This window comes from Nycticebus coucang, chromosome 16 (assembly GCF_027406575.1).
Source record: "Nycticebus coucang isolate mNycCou1 chromosome 16, mNycCou1.pri, whole genome shotgun sequence".
Taxonomy (NCBI): domain Eukaryota; kingdom Metazoa; phylum Chordata; class Mammalia; order Primates; family Lorisidae; genus Nycticebus; species Nycticebus coucang.
This window is the reverse complement of record NC_069795.1, coordinates 8532008-8548903: the sequence shown is the minus strand read 5'-3', so window position 1 is coordinate 8548903 and position 16896 is coordinate 8532008. Positions and strand designations below refer to the sequence as shown.

The 16896-nt window shown below is 38.0% G+C and overlaps 1 protein-coding gene across 1 annotated transcript in view; it reads left to right on the top strand.

The window, feature by feature from the left end:
- Positions 1 to 16896, top strand: part of TTC3 (tetratricopeptide repeat domain 3) — a 121060-nt gene that overhangs the window by 87649 nt on the left and 16515 nt on the right. The window contains exons 33-36 of the mRNA XM_053564491.1: positions 1004 to 2066; positions 3129 to 3194; positions 8741 to 8890; positions 12972 to 13111. Of these exons, the coding sequence (XP_053420466.1) occupies positions 1004 to 2066; positions 3129 to 3194; positions 8741 to 8890; positions 12972 to 13111 (1419 nt within the window). The remainder of the gene's footprint in view (positions 1 to 1003; positions 2067 to 3128; positions 3195 to 8740; positions 8891 to 12971; positions 13112 to 16896) is intronic.

Sequence of the window (16896 nt, the reverse complement as noted above, 5' to 3'; positions counted from 1 at the left end):
TAAATAAGTTGTCTGTCTTGTTAACATTAATTTACTAAGGGTGGCGCCTGTAGCTCAGTTGGCGCCCAGGGTGGTGGGTTCAAACCCAGCCCAGGCCAGCTAAAACAACAATGACAACTGCAACAAAAAAAGTAGCCAGGTGTGTGGTGGGTACCTGTCGTCCTAGCTACTTGGGAGGCTGAGGCAAGAGAATCACTTAAGCCCAGGAGTTTGAGGTTGTTGTGAGCTGTGATGCCACAGCACTCTACCCAGGGTGACAGCTTGAGACTCTGTCTCAAAACAAACAAAACATTAATTTGCTAAGAAAGCCTCTTTGGAGCCAGTGCCTCAGTGGGAGCCTGGTGTGACTTTAATTCTAGTTATGCCACTATTACAGGGAGAATACAGAATTCAGTTGTAAGAAGAAGCCTCCCTGAGTCTGATGCAAGAGTAGGAAAGGAAATGGACTCAGAGCGGGAATGAATAAACCCAGTTCAGATCTGGAGTCAGACAGACTAAGGGCCCATTACTGTTGCTCTTGAACTTTATTGGTTTATTGGTCAGACATAATTAATTTCAGTCCCTCTGAACCACTGAACATTCCTATACAGAAAAAATTTAATAGATTTGCTATTTGCAAATTCAAATAGGATTCTTTTTTTTAAATTGAGATTTGGTTTCCTTGGCATTCTTGTTATTTTTCCTGAAGAAATTTTCTTGCTTGTTTATTGGCTTTTAAATAGGTTAAATAATTATATAATTGAAATTTGTAAAATAATTTTTTATTCTGTTTTGCTCCTTCTCAAGAGAAAAAGAAGCAAAGGTTTATTTACTAAAGGGCAGACAAAATTTTGTTTATAGTATCATTCATTGCAGTTAACCTTATGTTTCTTGCTGGGGAAGAGTTGAGATCAGTGAGAAGTGAAATAGTAGTTATTTCGCTTTGGGAGATTAAACTTTTTTCAGTTAAATATGTGTGAGAACTTCATTATAGTAACTCATATAAATGTAAATTTTTTCCAAGTTACTTCTCTCAGTTGTTGGAGGAACATGGTCCTTTGGACATGAGTAACAAGATGTTCTCTGAAGAATATGAGTTTTTCCCGGAAGAAACACGACAGATATTAGAAAAAGCAGGAGGTTTAAAATCTTTTCTCCTGGGATGTCCTCGTTTTGTTGTGATTGACAACTGTATTGCACTGAAAAAAGTTGCATTACGGCTCAAGAAGAAAAGAAAGAAGAAAAACATTAAAACAAAAGTAGAAGAAATTTCAAAAACAGGAGAGTATTTACGAGTTAAACTACCACTGAATCCAGCTGCTAGGGAATTTAAACCAGATGTAAAGTCCAAACCAGAGTCTGATTTATCTTCACCATCAGCTTCTGAGGATGTGAAGCCCAAACCTCTGCCTGCTAATTCTCCCAAACCCACTTGTGAAGATACAAAGCCCAAACTGGTATCTGATGATTCCTCTAAATCAGTTTCTGAGGATGGGAAATCCAGTGAGGTCACTGCTGATTCTCCCAGACCAGTCTCGGAGGACGCAAATCACCAGCAAGCCGAATCTGATTCTCCTAAACCAGTTCCTGAGGACGTGAAACCAACCTACTGGACTCAATCCCATTTGGTCACAGGATACTGCGCATATCTTCCTTTTCATGGATTTGACATCACCCAGGCAGCTCCAGCCTACATAAACGTGTTGACCAGTTTGCCCCGGTACGCTGGCCTGTACACACCTTTGGCCAACATTTCTTCTGAATATCAGCTGCAAACACCAGTATCAGTAGTATCAACTTTTGTAGCTGATGACAGAGCAGAAAAAAATCCTGCATATTTTGAGGGTCATCATTTGAATACTGAAAGTGCCACTTGTAACCAGATTGCTTTGGGAACACAGATCCTTGAGGACTCTTTGGGAAGATCTCTAAAGTCACAGTGCACCACAGATGATGCTGATACAGCCCCAAGCGAGTCTAACAGAAATAATGGACACTGTGAGAATTCTAACAATGAATGTGAAGTAAATCCAGAAAGTACCAATGCAGTAACAGATATTCTACGTACACAGACTGTTGCTGTACAGGTAAGACTTAAATAGAAAATGTCTTCTTCATACTGAAGTTAAATTTTCCATTTCATTTTATTTTGCCATTATATTTACTAAAATCCTTAAAATTGACGGCTTCCTTTATAATGGTTGCTGGAGCTTTTCCCTAAAAATATTTTTAAAATATCAACCTTTTTGTGAGGTATGACAGATAATCTTGTCAGAAAGAATTTGAGTCCAGTAAATAATATTCTTCTCCCCTACCCAAAGTGTATATAAATTGAGAAAGGAGAAAAAGGAGTCAGCAGATGGAGCCACAACATGGCCTCAGTAATTAAAGGTGCGGTAGGAGGATATGGCTATTTCCATAGAAAAGTGCACTTGCTCACAGTGAAGCCCACATCACCCTGGCTTCCCTACCAGTCACAGGAAGGTCAGGCTAGCAGGCCCCCAGCTTGGGGTTCCTATCCCAAAGGACTGACTGTGTGGAGAAGGAAAGGGAAATGTGCTGGCAGCTCTGCAGAGCAGGAAGGAAGGGAAGAGTCTGGTCTCCACATGCCCAGCTTCTCCTGCCCAACCAGGCGAGGGATGAGGGGAGTTTTGTTTGTTTGTTTGTTTGTTTGTTTGTTTTCTGCAGTTTTTTGGCCGGGGCTGGGTTTGAACTTGCCACCTCCAGCATATGGGGCTGGTGCCCTACCCGTTTGAGCCACAGGCGCCGCCCCAAGGGATGAGGGTATTAAAAAGAGACAATCAGATAGAAACAGGAAGAATGTGTGTAAGAGTTTCTTCTGACAAGCATGAGAATGAACTGTTTTTTTTTATAGTTACCTATTTTATAGAGTGTGAGTTTATATATTAAAGCCTTATTAAATGGCTCCTCATTATGTTTTTTATTTTCTTGGAGGCTTTGACAAAAATATGTTAAGAATAATGAACCACAATCATTTTCAGTTATACTAATTCTAAGTAATTGTCCTAATATAGGAAGCATAGAATGTAATCTAAATTAGAAAAGAAAAACCTTTAAAAATTATAAACATTCTATTTTATTCAAACAATTGAAATAAATTGAATTTAAATGTTTGTTTTGCCCCATAGGTTTCTTGGAACATAGCATACCAAGAAGTCAATACTGAGCCATACGATCCTTTTGAGGCAAAACATGTGAGTCAAAATTTATTAAACTGTTTTAAAGTTTAATTTTCATTGATTTGTTTGAATGAAATAATAAACTAGAACCATTTTGGAGCCCACTAATTCCATACAAAGTTGTTATGGAATAAGTTTAAGAACATAACCAAAAAATTATTTTGTTTTTATTGTTGAAATTTGAGAAAAAGAGGCAAAGAAAAGGGTGAGTTTTTTTCTATAGTATTTATTTCAAAGTATAATGGCTTTATTGGTTTTTACTGGTATTATGAGCATATAATAATTTATAAATAAGTTTATTCCTACAAATAAGACAAAAGTATTATAAATATTCTTAACTACTATCATGATGTAATTAGAAAATTAATATAATTTACTTTGTTAATATATCATAAGAGAAAAATTATCTAATTACCGCTATAGTTGCTGGAAAGGTATTGGATAATTCAAGGCTCTATCTTGACCAGAACTTGTGAGAAAATAAGAATTGATTATTTCTTAACATGCTAATACTACATATCTCCCTCTCCTTAGCCAAAAGCCATCATCTTTTATTGCTGGTGAAACATCACCATTAATATTTATTATTATCCTGAAGATATTAACTGAAAAAATTCTATATGAAACAGAAATAGGATGGAAAAGAAGAGGTATAAGTATCATTATTTTACAGAGGCTAAGATTGTGTACTGGGAAAATCCAAAGTGATAAACTAAAAACACATATATATGTGTACCAAAATGCAAGAGAATTCAAAAATATAGTTGGATACAAACTACTTTTCCGTAGACAAACACCAGCCTGTTAGAAAGTATGTTAACGGGACCACACCTAGGGTGTATCTTACAAGGGTACGTGTGAAACTTACTGAATGTAGACTATAAATGTCTTAACACAATAACTAAGAAAATGCCATGAAGGCTATGTTAACCAGTTTGATGAAAATATTTCAAATTGTATATAAAACTAGCACATTGTACCCCATGACTGCATTAATGTACACAGCTATGATTTAATAAAAAAAAAAGAAAAGAAAGTATGTTAGAAGATGCCTTTAGATTCAAGAAGCCAAAAAAAAAACAATATAAATTTATATCATCACATACAAGATTATGAAAGTAAGAGTCTTATATAGTAGCATATAGAAATTTAAGGTATAATGAAGATGATAAATAATCTGTGAGCAAAAGGTGGATTATTAAGTACATGGTGTTAGGAGAACTAGGTTGCCATCTAGAAAAATTAGTTTGGGTTTCTACCTCATTCCTTATACCAAAATCAGTTCCAGGCACATCAAAGATTGAAATATATAAAATAGATCCATAGAAGTACCTTAGAAAAAAGGAAAAAAAATTTCATGAGATTAATAAACAGTATGGCAAAAAGTATATTTATGTACATATACCATATGTGTTAAAACATAAATGACAAACTAGGAAATTATTTGCAGTGTGGGACAGATAGAGAACTAATTTCCTTTACATATAGTTTTTGTAAATCGGTAAAGAAAAGATTAACAACCTGTCACAAAATGGGAATGACTATGAATAGATAATTTACAATAAAAGAAATACAAATGATTTTTAAATATATGAAAAGATGTTCAACTCTGTTTGAGACAAAAGAAATAATCATTTATATGTTACTGAAATTTATATGCATGTTTCTGAGGAAGGCAATTTGAAATTCATCTGTACTCACGTGTATTGAGATCAGTGGGAAGGTTATTTGTGTATTTGTTTCGTCTGCATTTGTATCAGCAAAATGTCGAATATAATCTAAACATCAGTAGTGGACTGATGGTATATCTGTATAATAAAATATTATGCCATTAGGGCAGCGCCTGTGGCTCAAAGGGATAGGGCGCCAGCCCCATATGCCAGAGGTGGCGGGTTCAAGCCCAGCCCTGGCCAAAAACTGCAAAAAAAAAAAAAAAAAAGTATATATATATATATAATGCCATTATTTACAAATGAAGACGTTCCATAATTGCTGATACAGAATAAATCATAAGATCAAAGGCACAGTTAAACAGGAAGCAGTAAGGTCAGAACTTTGTGTTTTCTGCTTCTATTTGTACAAATTTTAGTAATATCGGTGGGATCTCACCTACTGTGCATATTGCAAGGGTACATGTCAAATATTTTAATAGTAGAGTATAAATGTCCAAACACAACAATTAAATAAGTGAGGTGAACACTATGTTAACCAATTTGATGTAAACATTCCAAATGGCATATAAAATCAGCACATTGTACCGCATAAATGCAGTAATGTACACAATTATGATCTAATAAAAAACCCAAATATCTGGGGCGGTGCCTGTGGCTCAGGGAGTATGGCACCGGCCCCATATACCGAGGGTGGTGGGTTCAAACCCAACCTCGGCCAAAACTGAAAAAAAAAAAAAATCTTTATAGTTTTTGCTAATTATAAAAATAATATCTAAAATCTTGAAATATTTTAGTGAATAATGCTGAAAATTATGAGTAAGAAATTGAATTATGAGTATTGAAATAGTAACATGATCACTCATATTAATATTTTAATGTGCAGCCTTCCAGGCCTTATTTGAACATTGACATTCAATTAAGCAACATCTTTTAAAAGTTGGGATTATATTATGTACGTTGTATTTGAAATTTGCAGTCTTCAATTAAAATATTATGGACTTTTCCACCTCAGTAAATATAGATTTACTGCCTCATTTTAAAATGGATACTTGGTATCCATTGTATGAATGTATAATAATTTATTTGACTGGTCTTATTGTTGAACACTTAGATTGTGTCAGCGTCTCATGCTTACAAACAGTGCTGCGTGTAAAAAACATTTTTGCCTGTATGTGAGTATATGTTGAGTATAAGTCTTATGCCATACTTAGCTTTAAACCAGGTAGGTTCTACTGTTTAATGATTCAGTTATTTTGGACCCTCAAATAAATATTCCATCAGTGATGGGAACGTTCATGAATAATGCTAGGGTAGTTGATTGCAGGTGTCTCCACCGGAGAGACTTGTATTTGAATCCCAGTATTGTTGCTTTCTTCTGGGATTTTGAGAAGTTGCTTCACATCCCTAAGCCTGGGTTTACTGATCTAATAAAGGAGAAAATAATATATTTCTCACAGAAATGTGGTAAAGTTTAAATGTAATTATATGGAGGTGGAATTTAACTTCCTATCTGTCTCTGTTGGTGATTTGGGGCATGCAGATTAATTGATAATACAAAGTTGCTATTCATTGTGATCCAGTTGCTGAACTAAGAACGAAAATAGAGGTTACTTAGATCTGAAACTGTAATTTTACTTGTGGATCATGGTATGGGTGACCATTTAATTTATTATTTAAACATGGACTCTATTCATAGTACCGAACTTTTAGTCTGGGTAGACATAAACTGGGATTGTCTTTAGAGTGATGTGTATGGTCATCCTAGCCTTAGTTCACAGTTCTGTACCTGAGGGTTCACAGAATTTCAAATACAGTAGAACCTGCATAGTTGACCCCCTCTTTACATCAACCACCTCCTTAAGTTGGCCTACTTTTCTTTTTTTTTTTTTTTGTAGAGACAGAGTCTCACTTTATGGCCCTCGGTAGAGTGCCGTGGCATCACACAGCTCACAGCAACCTCCAACTCCTGGGCCCAAGTGATTCTCTTGCCTCAGCCTCCTGAGTAGCTGGGACCACAGGCGCCCGCCACAATGCCCGGCTATTTTCTGGTTGCAGTTTGGCCGGGGCTGGGCCTGAACCTGCCACCCTCGGTACATGGGGCCGGCGCGCTACCGACTGAGCCACAGGCGCCGCCCAGTTGACCTACTTTTCAACAAACATGCACCACATGTACACATCAGTACAGTAGACCTAGTTCCTTATACTTTGACCAATTTGTTACAGTCCATTGGGTGGTCAACTTACAGAGGTTCTACTGTAGTTGATTTCCTGCCTTTTTACATCTGGAGGATGCTAAGGTGTTGGGGGAAAGGTACAGGGGTTGTTGAAGGTGGACCAGATCTGTATGTATGAAAGATTTCCAAAAACCTTTCTGCCATAGGGAGGGAACCTGGGAGAATTTGCCAACATCAGACAGATACTCTTTCGGATACAAATGTGTGATTGCTGCCAGGTTTAGTAATGTGAAAAGTTTAAAAAAATACTTATATAGGCTGGGTGCATTGTGATCCTAGCATTCTGAGGGGCTGAGGTGAGAGGATTGCTTGAGTTCGAGACCAGCCTGACCAAGAGCAAGACCGTATCTCTACTAAAAATAGACAAACTAGCTGGGTGTAGTGATGCGCACCTGTAGTCCCAGCTACTTGAGAGGCTGAGGCAAGAGGATCACTTGAGCCCAAGAGTTTGAGTTTGCTGTAAGCTATGATATCATGGCATTCTGGCCTGGGGCAATAGACTGAGACTGTCTCAAAATGAAAAAAAAAGTACTTATAACATTTATTGTTGACCAACATTGCACATTACAGAATGGTTTCTCGTTGCTTTCTTTTTTAAGTTGGTCCAAGAAACAGAAAACTGAAGATAATTCATTGATAATATTTTAACTTTTCTTTTTGAAATGATCAGCAACTATTTATTTGAAACATTTAAAAGTAAGGCCAAAGTTAGTATGTCCTGCTCAGATCTAAAATATTCATAATATATACAGCTTTTTTAAACTAATAAACAGTTCTTGGTGTTAATTGTGGAGAGTGACATTTACATTAAATTATTGGGCCGGGCACAGTGGCTCACACCTATAATCCTAACACTTTGGGAAGCGAAGGCAGGTAGATTTCTAGAGCTCAGGAGTTTAAGACCAGCCTGAGCAAGAGCTAGACCCTGTCTCTACTAAAAAATAGAAAAACTAGCTGGGTGTCATGGTGCATGCCTATAGTCCTAGCTATTTGGGAGGCTGAAGCAAGAGGATCACTTGAGCCCAAGAGTTTGAGGTTGCTGTGACCTGTGTTGCCACGGCACTCAACCCTGAGTGACAGAGTGACACTCTGTCTCAAAAAAAAAAGTAAAATCATGAAATACATCAAATTATTGATGTAATACTGAGTTCTTTTAAAACAAATATTCAGAAATAATTATAGTATAGATTAGAAAGTTGCATTATGAATTACAGTAATACGAATGATTATACTTATAAAAGAGCTAGCTTTGCTAAACAGTGTTTTAATCCCTAAATTATTGTGACATTTCCCTTGTAACTTTCACCTTTTTATTTTCCTATGAGAGAGTTTAAAACAAGGTAATAAATAGGCATTTTTAATTTGTTTTTTTTGTTTGTTTTTAGAGACAGAGTCTCACTTTGTCGCCATAGGTACAGTACCGTGGCGTCACAGCTTACAGCAACCTCTTGGGCTTAGGCGATTCTCTTGCCTCAGCCTCCCAAGTAGCTGTGACTACAGGCACCCACCACAAGGCTCGGCTATTTTTTGTTGCAGTTTGGCCGGGGCCAGGTTCAAACCCGCCACCCTCATTTGGGGCCGGCACTCACTGAGCCACAGGTGCCACCCTCATTTTTAATTGTTTTTAATGGATAACTTTGTAATTTACTTTTAGGGGGAAATTGCAGAGATTGAAAAAGAGTACCAAGTATTACAAGAGCAACTTAAAGAAGCATGTGAAAATTATGAGCAGATAAAACTTAAGAGCTCAGAAGAGACCAGGGACCTGGAAGAAAAGTTGAAAAGGAACTTAGAAGAAAACCAGGTAATCCTTGTTAACCTGTCTTTAACTGCACGTGGCATAGTTAGGAGGAGGTGAATATAACTGTGTTTTGGGGGCTTCAGTTAGCTAAACATCTGCATTGTTGGATAGACAAATGATTCTTTCACAAAATTACCTGCTTTAAATGTCTCTATAACATATTAAAATGACAGGGTTTCTTGCAGTGTAGAACCTCTACAAATTGCTGTGTGAGGAAAGGGCCGTAAATGTAGGTTTTCATTTATCTATGATTCAATGTGCTTGGTTAACTAAAACTATTTTATGGTGATTGAATTCCGAGATAAATTCTCATTTAAACTGAGGGTTAGCATAGCATTAGAAGTTCAGAGGGTGCCCCTGGAGACTGGCCAGGTTCAGACCTAGGCTTGGCTGTATATATACAAGTTCTGATCTTGGGCAAGCTACTTAACTTCTCTGTACTTTAGTTCCTTATCTAGAAAATGTGGGTAAATAGCTCCCATTTTGTGGGATTAGATTAATACTTACAAAGTACTTAATAACTGTCTGGTACATAATAAGGACTCAGTTGATACTGGTTACCACTATTATTACTTTTACTGTTACTACCATCATTTTCATCTTACTCCCAAAAAAGTGTAAAAATAACACATAGCAGCTTTCAGCCTATCAGAACTGTGAAGTTACCCAGTGTCTTGTCTGACTCTGCTGACCTTTGAATTCTGTTAGCCAAGGTGGATCATCAGGCACATTATACAGGTGTAGGGATACCAATTAGTGGCAAGGCAAGATTGAATTAGTGGGAAAACAGAATAATAGATGTGAAGAAATCATGGTGCATTTCATTTTAAGAACTACCATTTTCTGTTCAGACAGGTAACAAAGGGATATTAATCCTTTTAAGAAAGGACGAATTTATTTCAGAAGTCTGGATCGATAGTTGGGGTGCAACATATTAAAATAGAAGAAAATTACCTTAGTGGGACCTTAATCAGGAAACTCGTTTACTGAGATTTACCCAGAAGAAAGGGGTCAGTTTGTAGAGGTAACTTAGGATGCTCCCCAGAATCTGTTTATACTCAGGATGAACCTGGGCAGATTCAAAGGATAAGAAGAATTAGATGGAACCAAGGACTTCTCATTTGCCTTGTTGGGAGAAGGAAAAAAGAACAGAAGGAAAACCCGATGTAGAGTGACACGTGGAACACAAGTTTGAATAAGCTACTTGGGAGGTTTAACAAAATATTCTTACAAACTTTGTATTGCCTTGAGAAAATTCACTTTTAATCAATCCATATGGGAAGGCCTGTGGCTCCCTATTGGAGTGATGAGGACAGATTTAAGACATAGTCACTTGGCATTCAGTAAGTGAAGTTTATTTTGGCAGAGGCTTTCCCAGCTTTATAATTGCTGGTCTGACTGGGAATTGCTGTATTTGTACAGTTCATCAAGGCTCCTCTCTTTGTACAGTTGGTCAAGAACCATCTAGGAAATAAAGACCCCTGAGTGGAGGGCTCTGAGAAGGCCACAGCTCTAGCTGAGGGCTCTGGCTCTTGGGCTTTTTAACAGATGAAGACTTTGGGTCTGCTATTGCATGGCCCTATCCAAGAGTAGTCAGGCTTAAAAGGGCAGTTATGAGGCGGCACCTGTGGCTCAAAGGAGTAGGACACTGGCCCCATATACCGGAGGTGGCGCTTTCAAACCCAGCCCCGGCCAAAAACTGCAAAAAAAAAAAAAAAAAAAAAAAGGGGTGGTGGTGGCTATGTAGCCCTAACCTTATAGGCCTGCCAGGTGATTACACTTTCTCTGTAAAATATGCACCTGTTTCCTACCAGGATGAATTGCCAGCCTGAGGTCTGTAGGTTGGTGTCCACACAGGAGCACATAGGATTTAGCTGTGTCCATTTCTTCATTAAGATCATGATTACGCTCATAGCTTGTGGAGAAATTTGTACAGATCACTGAGGTTATGAGCTTTTACCTTTTAATTCATAATCATTTGACCCCACATTTGGATGTATTAGAAGATACACACCACCACCCCTTGTAGAGAACAGAAGAGTTGGCAGCCAGCAGAAATCACATCTCCACTCCTCAGGCAGTGGAGTCAGACTGCAAGTTCCTCATCCCAGCCCCCCGTATAATGGCTGTGGGACCTTTGACAATTCCTTCAGCCTTTTTGACCCCCACCTCCTCAGTATTGATGTAATCGCTACTTCATAACTTGGTGAAACATCCTTTCCTGTGAAACCTGGAAAAGATGGGGATGGCCAGAGACAGTAACAGTACTGAAGGAGGAATTGTTTCACCTAAAACGCTGCTTATGCCCCTGTTGAGAAAAATCAGTACTTTAAGAGTACTTAGTACATATTAAGCTTCAAAAAAGAATCTGAGATAGCCATTTTGTATAGCTGGTTGGGTTTTAGTATTGTGAGCTAGGAATGGCTGAGTAGATAATTAGGCCGGTTATGTATTCTCTGTCAGAGAAAAAATAGCTATTCTGAAGCTAGTCTCTCCTCTTGTTTTTAATATACCCTAACCTGTGGCTGGCAGGTTATAACTGGTTGTAATATTGCTCAAGGATTTACTGTATCTTGACTTGTAAAAAGTGCTCCCTTGTATAATGTACACTCACATTATTGGCCCAAACTTTCAGGAAATGGAACCAGGTAGAATAAATAGAATAGATGTTGTAGGCATGGTAGTTATCCTAGTCACAGTAATAACAAACTCAGGATCAGCAAGGTGCAGCAAAGAAAATGTGAGCCAGAACCCAGCATCACCCTTAACCCCTGCTATAGGACTCAGATGTCTTAAAAGGTCTTAATCAGCTAACAGATCTGTCTCCCAGAAATGTTGAAAACCTTGGTGTCTAAGGCTGAAGAGGGAGAAGTGGCCTCTTACGTTGATAGAGCTTTTGACTTGAGGGCCATTATTTCCCGTGAAGTCCACGTAGGTTGACTTTAGGGTCCTTTCTGAGGGAGAAGTCCCTGTGTTTCTATAGCTGAGTACTTGTCTGCAGTGACCTAGGCTTTTTCAAAACCTTCAGGAAGAAGTTCAGGCTTCACAGAACCTAATAAGAAGTTAAAAATTAAAGCAGATATGAAGTTAGGATTTCATTAAGCAGTTGTTGACACTAGTAGAATTTTAAACTGGAAAATATTTAACATGTTTCTTTTGGTTTCTTTTAAATATTGCTTTGATTATCTAATATACATTTAATTTATTAGAAATATTAACATGGAAAGTATATTTTGCTTATAAATGACTGGTGTTTATAAGCATGTGCCCCACCCTAAGCCCCTTGCTATCACTGAATGGATGGTATTTTGGAAATGAAAAAACTTTTAGGCAATTCATAGGTTTAGAAGTTTCAAAAAGCAGCAACTACCTAAGCTGACAGAAGGCTGGGTACCAAGTGGTGTTCCTAACCCTCCAGGGGAGAGGTACCAGCATTGAGTCAGAAGAGGTTTCTACTTCTTTTTGTCACACTGCCTGAAGTTCTGGCAGTTATTACAACCCAAATGCCTTTAATGACAGAAGATCACACTTACAAAAACAATACCTATTAGACTTGCTAGCTATAGCATGCATGCAAACTACCTGTAGACTAGAGAGGATCATTTAGGCTGAAGCGTGAAGTGTGGGTAGTTCTAGTCTCATTGAAACAGCATGTGGTGGGTAGGATGTGGGTGTGTGATGTGACTTTGTATCCCTAGGTCTAGAGTATCTGTTCCACTGAATTTGAGTCATTGTTTAAGCTTTAATACTGTTACAATCTAGTCTTTTGGGCTCTTCTTTTGGGCCGCGCCTGTGGCTCAGTGAGCAGGGCGCCGGCCCCATATGCAGAGGGTGGCGGGTTCAAGCCCGGCCCCAGCCAAACTGCAACAAAAAAATAGCCAGGCGTGCGGCGGGCGCCTGTAGTCCCAGCTACTTGGGAGGCTGAGGCAGGAGAATCGCCTAGGCCCAGGAGTTGGAGGTTGCTGTGAGCTGTGTGAGGCCACGGCACTCTACCGAGGGCCATAAAGTGAAACTCTGTCTCTACAAAAAAAAAAAAAAAAAGTAAATCTTGCCATTAATTTAAGTACTTGTAAAATGTTTTCAGATCTCAAAGACAGAATTAGATTGGTTCCTCCAAGATTTGGAAACAGAAATTAAAAAATGGCAACAGGAGAGAAAAGATATTCAAGATAGACTAAAAGCACTAAAGAAGAAAATAAAAAAGATTTCAAGTGGAAGTGAAACGTAAGTAACAATTGAAAGGCAATAATTTGTTTTGTTGTTTTTGGAGAGAGAGTCCTACTTTGTCACCCTCGCCCTCGGTGGAGTGCCATGGCGTCATAGCTCACAGCAACCTCAAACTCTTAGGCTCAGGTGATTCTCTTGCCTCAGCTTCTCAAGTAGCTGGGACTACAGGCACCCACCACAATGCCAGGCTGCTTTTTTTAGAGATGGGGTCTCGCTCTAGCTCAGGCTGGTCTCCAACCTGTGAGCTCAGGCAGTCCACCCGCCTTGGCCTCAGAGTGCTGGGATTACAGGCATGAGCCACCACACCCAGCCTTGAAAGGTGGTAATTTTAATTGTTTTTAAAATACTATATCTTGTAGTTTTCACAGTTTTAATATTTAATTTCAAACTATATCAATTAAAATGAAATTTTATATACTGTTTTGTTTTTATCTCATTTTTAGAAGTATCAATTGAATGATTATCTCACCTAAAACTTTTTGTAAACTTAGCTTGCTTTCAGATAAATTATATGAGAAGGGGAGTAGCATGGGACTGAGAATCTACCAAGAGCTGATTTTCAGAACATCATCCTTTGCTGTGAATGTTACCTTTGACCTTCTTTCTTATTCATAAAATGAGGGGCTGGTCTAGATGTAAGGCTCTTTCCAGCACTAAGATTCTGTGATGATTTATTTATAATTACTTTTATACCAGTTCTTTAAATTACTAAGATTTGGTCTTGATGTGTGAAGCATTTGACAATACATCCAGATCCGTATCATTGTCAGGTCGGCCAAGTGTGTTTTGGGATCCTCTGTAATCCATTCCTAATGCCCTCTGTTCTGCACAGTGGTATGTTGGGTAATTCCTCAGTTTAACTGTGAACTGCTTTGTAACAAAACAGCCAATACTCAGCAGCTTAAGTAAACAGCAATTTTGTTTGCTCAGGATCCTGTGGTCTGGACTGAGTTCCTTGTGTGGCTGCAGTTAGCTGGGGTAGCTATGGTTGGACTCAGCCAGGATGTTGGGATGGCTCCATCTCACTTTCTCCATGTAGCTTCTCCCTATGTCCCTTACTGAGATGTCCTTTCCATGTCTCTAGCATGGTAGCCTGTGATGGCTAAGGCCTTCTGAGGATACAAAAGTGGAAGCAGCCAGGCCTCCTGAAGGTTCAGGTCCAGAACTATAGCAGCATCATTTCTGCCACATTTTGTTGCTTAGAACAAGCCACAGGCTTAGTCTAGATTCAAAGGCATGAATAATGGGAGGCATGGTTCACTGGGGGCCGTGCCCCATGCTCACCTTTCAAGGGCATTTGTTTTTTTCCATTCTTCATGCCTGTGATCAGATGACTTTCTCTGTAAGTCTTGATAGCATTACATTTGGGTCATTTTTAGGCAGTCCTTAGTAGACAAAGGAGGAAACAGAAGACACGACATTAGAATTTTCACTCCCCGAGTCCTGTCGTTTGATTAGGTTCATTAGTAGAACACTTACAGAAACGATAATGTATGTAAAGCACTTTTAATTTTAGTATTTGGGCATGTCTAGTCTTAATCATTTTAAGTTATTAAAAATGTAGAAATATTTATATTTAAAATTTCTTTTTATATTCAGTTCAAATGTGCTATCAAACTAGACAAGATAACTCGAGACTTGATTAGAAATTTTTTTTTCTGTACTTGTAACAGTTTCTGAGGAATAAGCTTTTTGTTGATTTTTTTCCATTTTATTAATAGTTTCTTTGCTTTTTCTGTCACAATTTAAACTATAGGCTTCTCTAAGCTTTTTTGCTTTTTGTACTTTCCAAATAAATGCTTATTTAAAGTTTTTATATTTAGGTTCTTAAGTAAATCTTAAAACTTTTGAGATATCTTAGAGAAGCACAAAAGATATGACAAATAATTTCTTTTGTGTTCCTATGCTTTTGATCACATTTAGTATAAATTAAGAAATGACTAGGACATGATTGGTGCATTGTTATAGACCAGTGGTTCTCTTTTTTCCATTTGTAACAAGGCAACAATTAGGAAGGTTGAAAACCACTGTTTTTCTCTTTTTTATTAAATCATAGCTGTGTACATTGATATGATCATGGGACATCATACACTAGTTTCATAGACCGTTTGACACATTTTTATCACAATGTTTAACATAGCCTTCCTGGCATTTTCTTAATTATTGTGCTAAGACATTTACATTCCACATTTAGAAATTTTCGCATATACCCTTGTAAGATGCACCACAGGTGTAATCCTACCAATCCCCCTCCCTCTACCCACCTGCCCCCTCCCTCCCCTCCTTTTCCCTCTTCCCCCTTCCCCCTATTCTTAGGTTGTAACTGGGTTATAGTTTTCATGTGAAAGCCCTAAATTAGTTTCATAGTAGGGCTGAGTATATTGGGTACTTTTTCTTCCATTCTTGAGATATTTCACTAAGAAGAATATGTTCCAGCTCCATCCATGTAAACATGAAAGAGATAAAGTCTGCATCTTTCTTTAAGGCTGCATAATATTCCATGGTGTACATATACCACAATTTATTAATTCATCGTGGATCGATGGGCACTTGGGCTTTTTCCATGACTTAGCAATTATGAATTGGGCTGCAATAAACATTCTGGTACAAGTATCTTTGTTATGATGTAATTTTTGGTCTTCTGGGTATATGCCCAGTAGAGGGATTACAGGATTGAATGGCAGATCTATTTTTAGATCTCTAAGTGTTCTCCATATATCTTTCCAAAAGGAATGTATTAATTTGCATTCCCACCAGCAGTGCAAAAGTGTTCCCTTTTCTACACATCCACGCCAACATCTCTGGTCTTGAGATTTTCTGATATAGGCTAACCTTACTGGAGTTAGATGATATCTCAAAGTAGTTTTGATTTGCATTTCTCTGATGATTAAAGATGATGAGCATTTTTTGATATGTCTGAAGGCCGTGCGCCTGTCTTCTTCAGAGAAGTTTCTCTTCAAATCCCTTGCCCAGCCTGCGATGGGATCCCTTGTTCTTTTCTTGCTAATGTGTTTGAATTCTCTGTGGATTCTGGTTATTAAACCTTTGTCGGAGACATAACCTGCAAATATCTTTTCCCACTCTGAGGGCTGTTTACTTGCTTTAGTTACTGTGTTCTTGGCTGTGCAGACCATAGGTGACTATGAAAGGAGGGAGGAATTGCATGAGACCCATCCTGTACTAAGTATTTGGAGCAGGGAGGAAGTATTTTATCAGTGAAATGATAATTAAACTTGCTTTTAGAATGAAGAAGTGTCTCAGGATAACATGAAAGAAGAGGTGGAACTTGCCTTGTGCTGGGTGTTGCTAAAGAATCAGAGACTTGTGCACTTTGTTTTAAGGGGGGTGTGCAAGTGTGCATCATACATGTATTTTAATTTGACTTTAAGTTCTATTTTAAAGAGTAGAAGGCTGTTTTCATTTTGATCGAGAATCCATGTATTCTCATTTTGAATGAGAACCACTAGTTACACAGATGTTGCCACAGTGCCTGTGCTGTCTGTCTTCTGTTGAAACTATTGAGGTGTGCTTCTCAGACTGAGATAGGGTGACCGTAAGCATATGGTTTCAGAGTGAAGAAAAAGATGATTTGCTCTCCCGGTGTGAAAAGAAAATTGCCTTAAATTCTATGCCTGTTCAGAAGATACTAGAAATGAAACAAAATGTAAAAGCAAAACATTTCAAAAAATGTTTATATAGATGTGGGTAGAATTTACTTGGTGGGATTCTGTTAAAAAAAAAAAAAAGAAACCTTTGAAAAATTAATTAAAGTCTGGTGATTA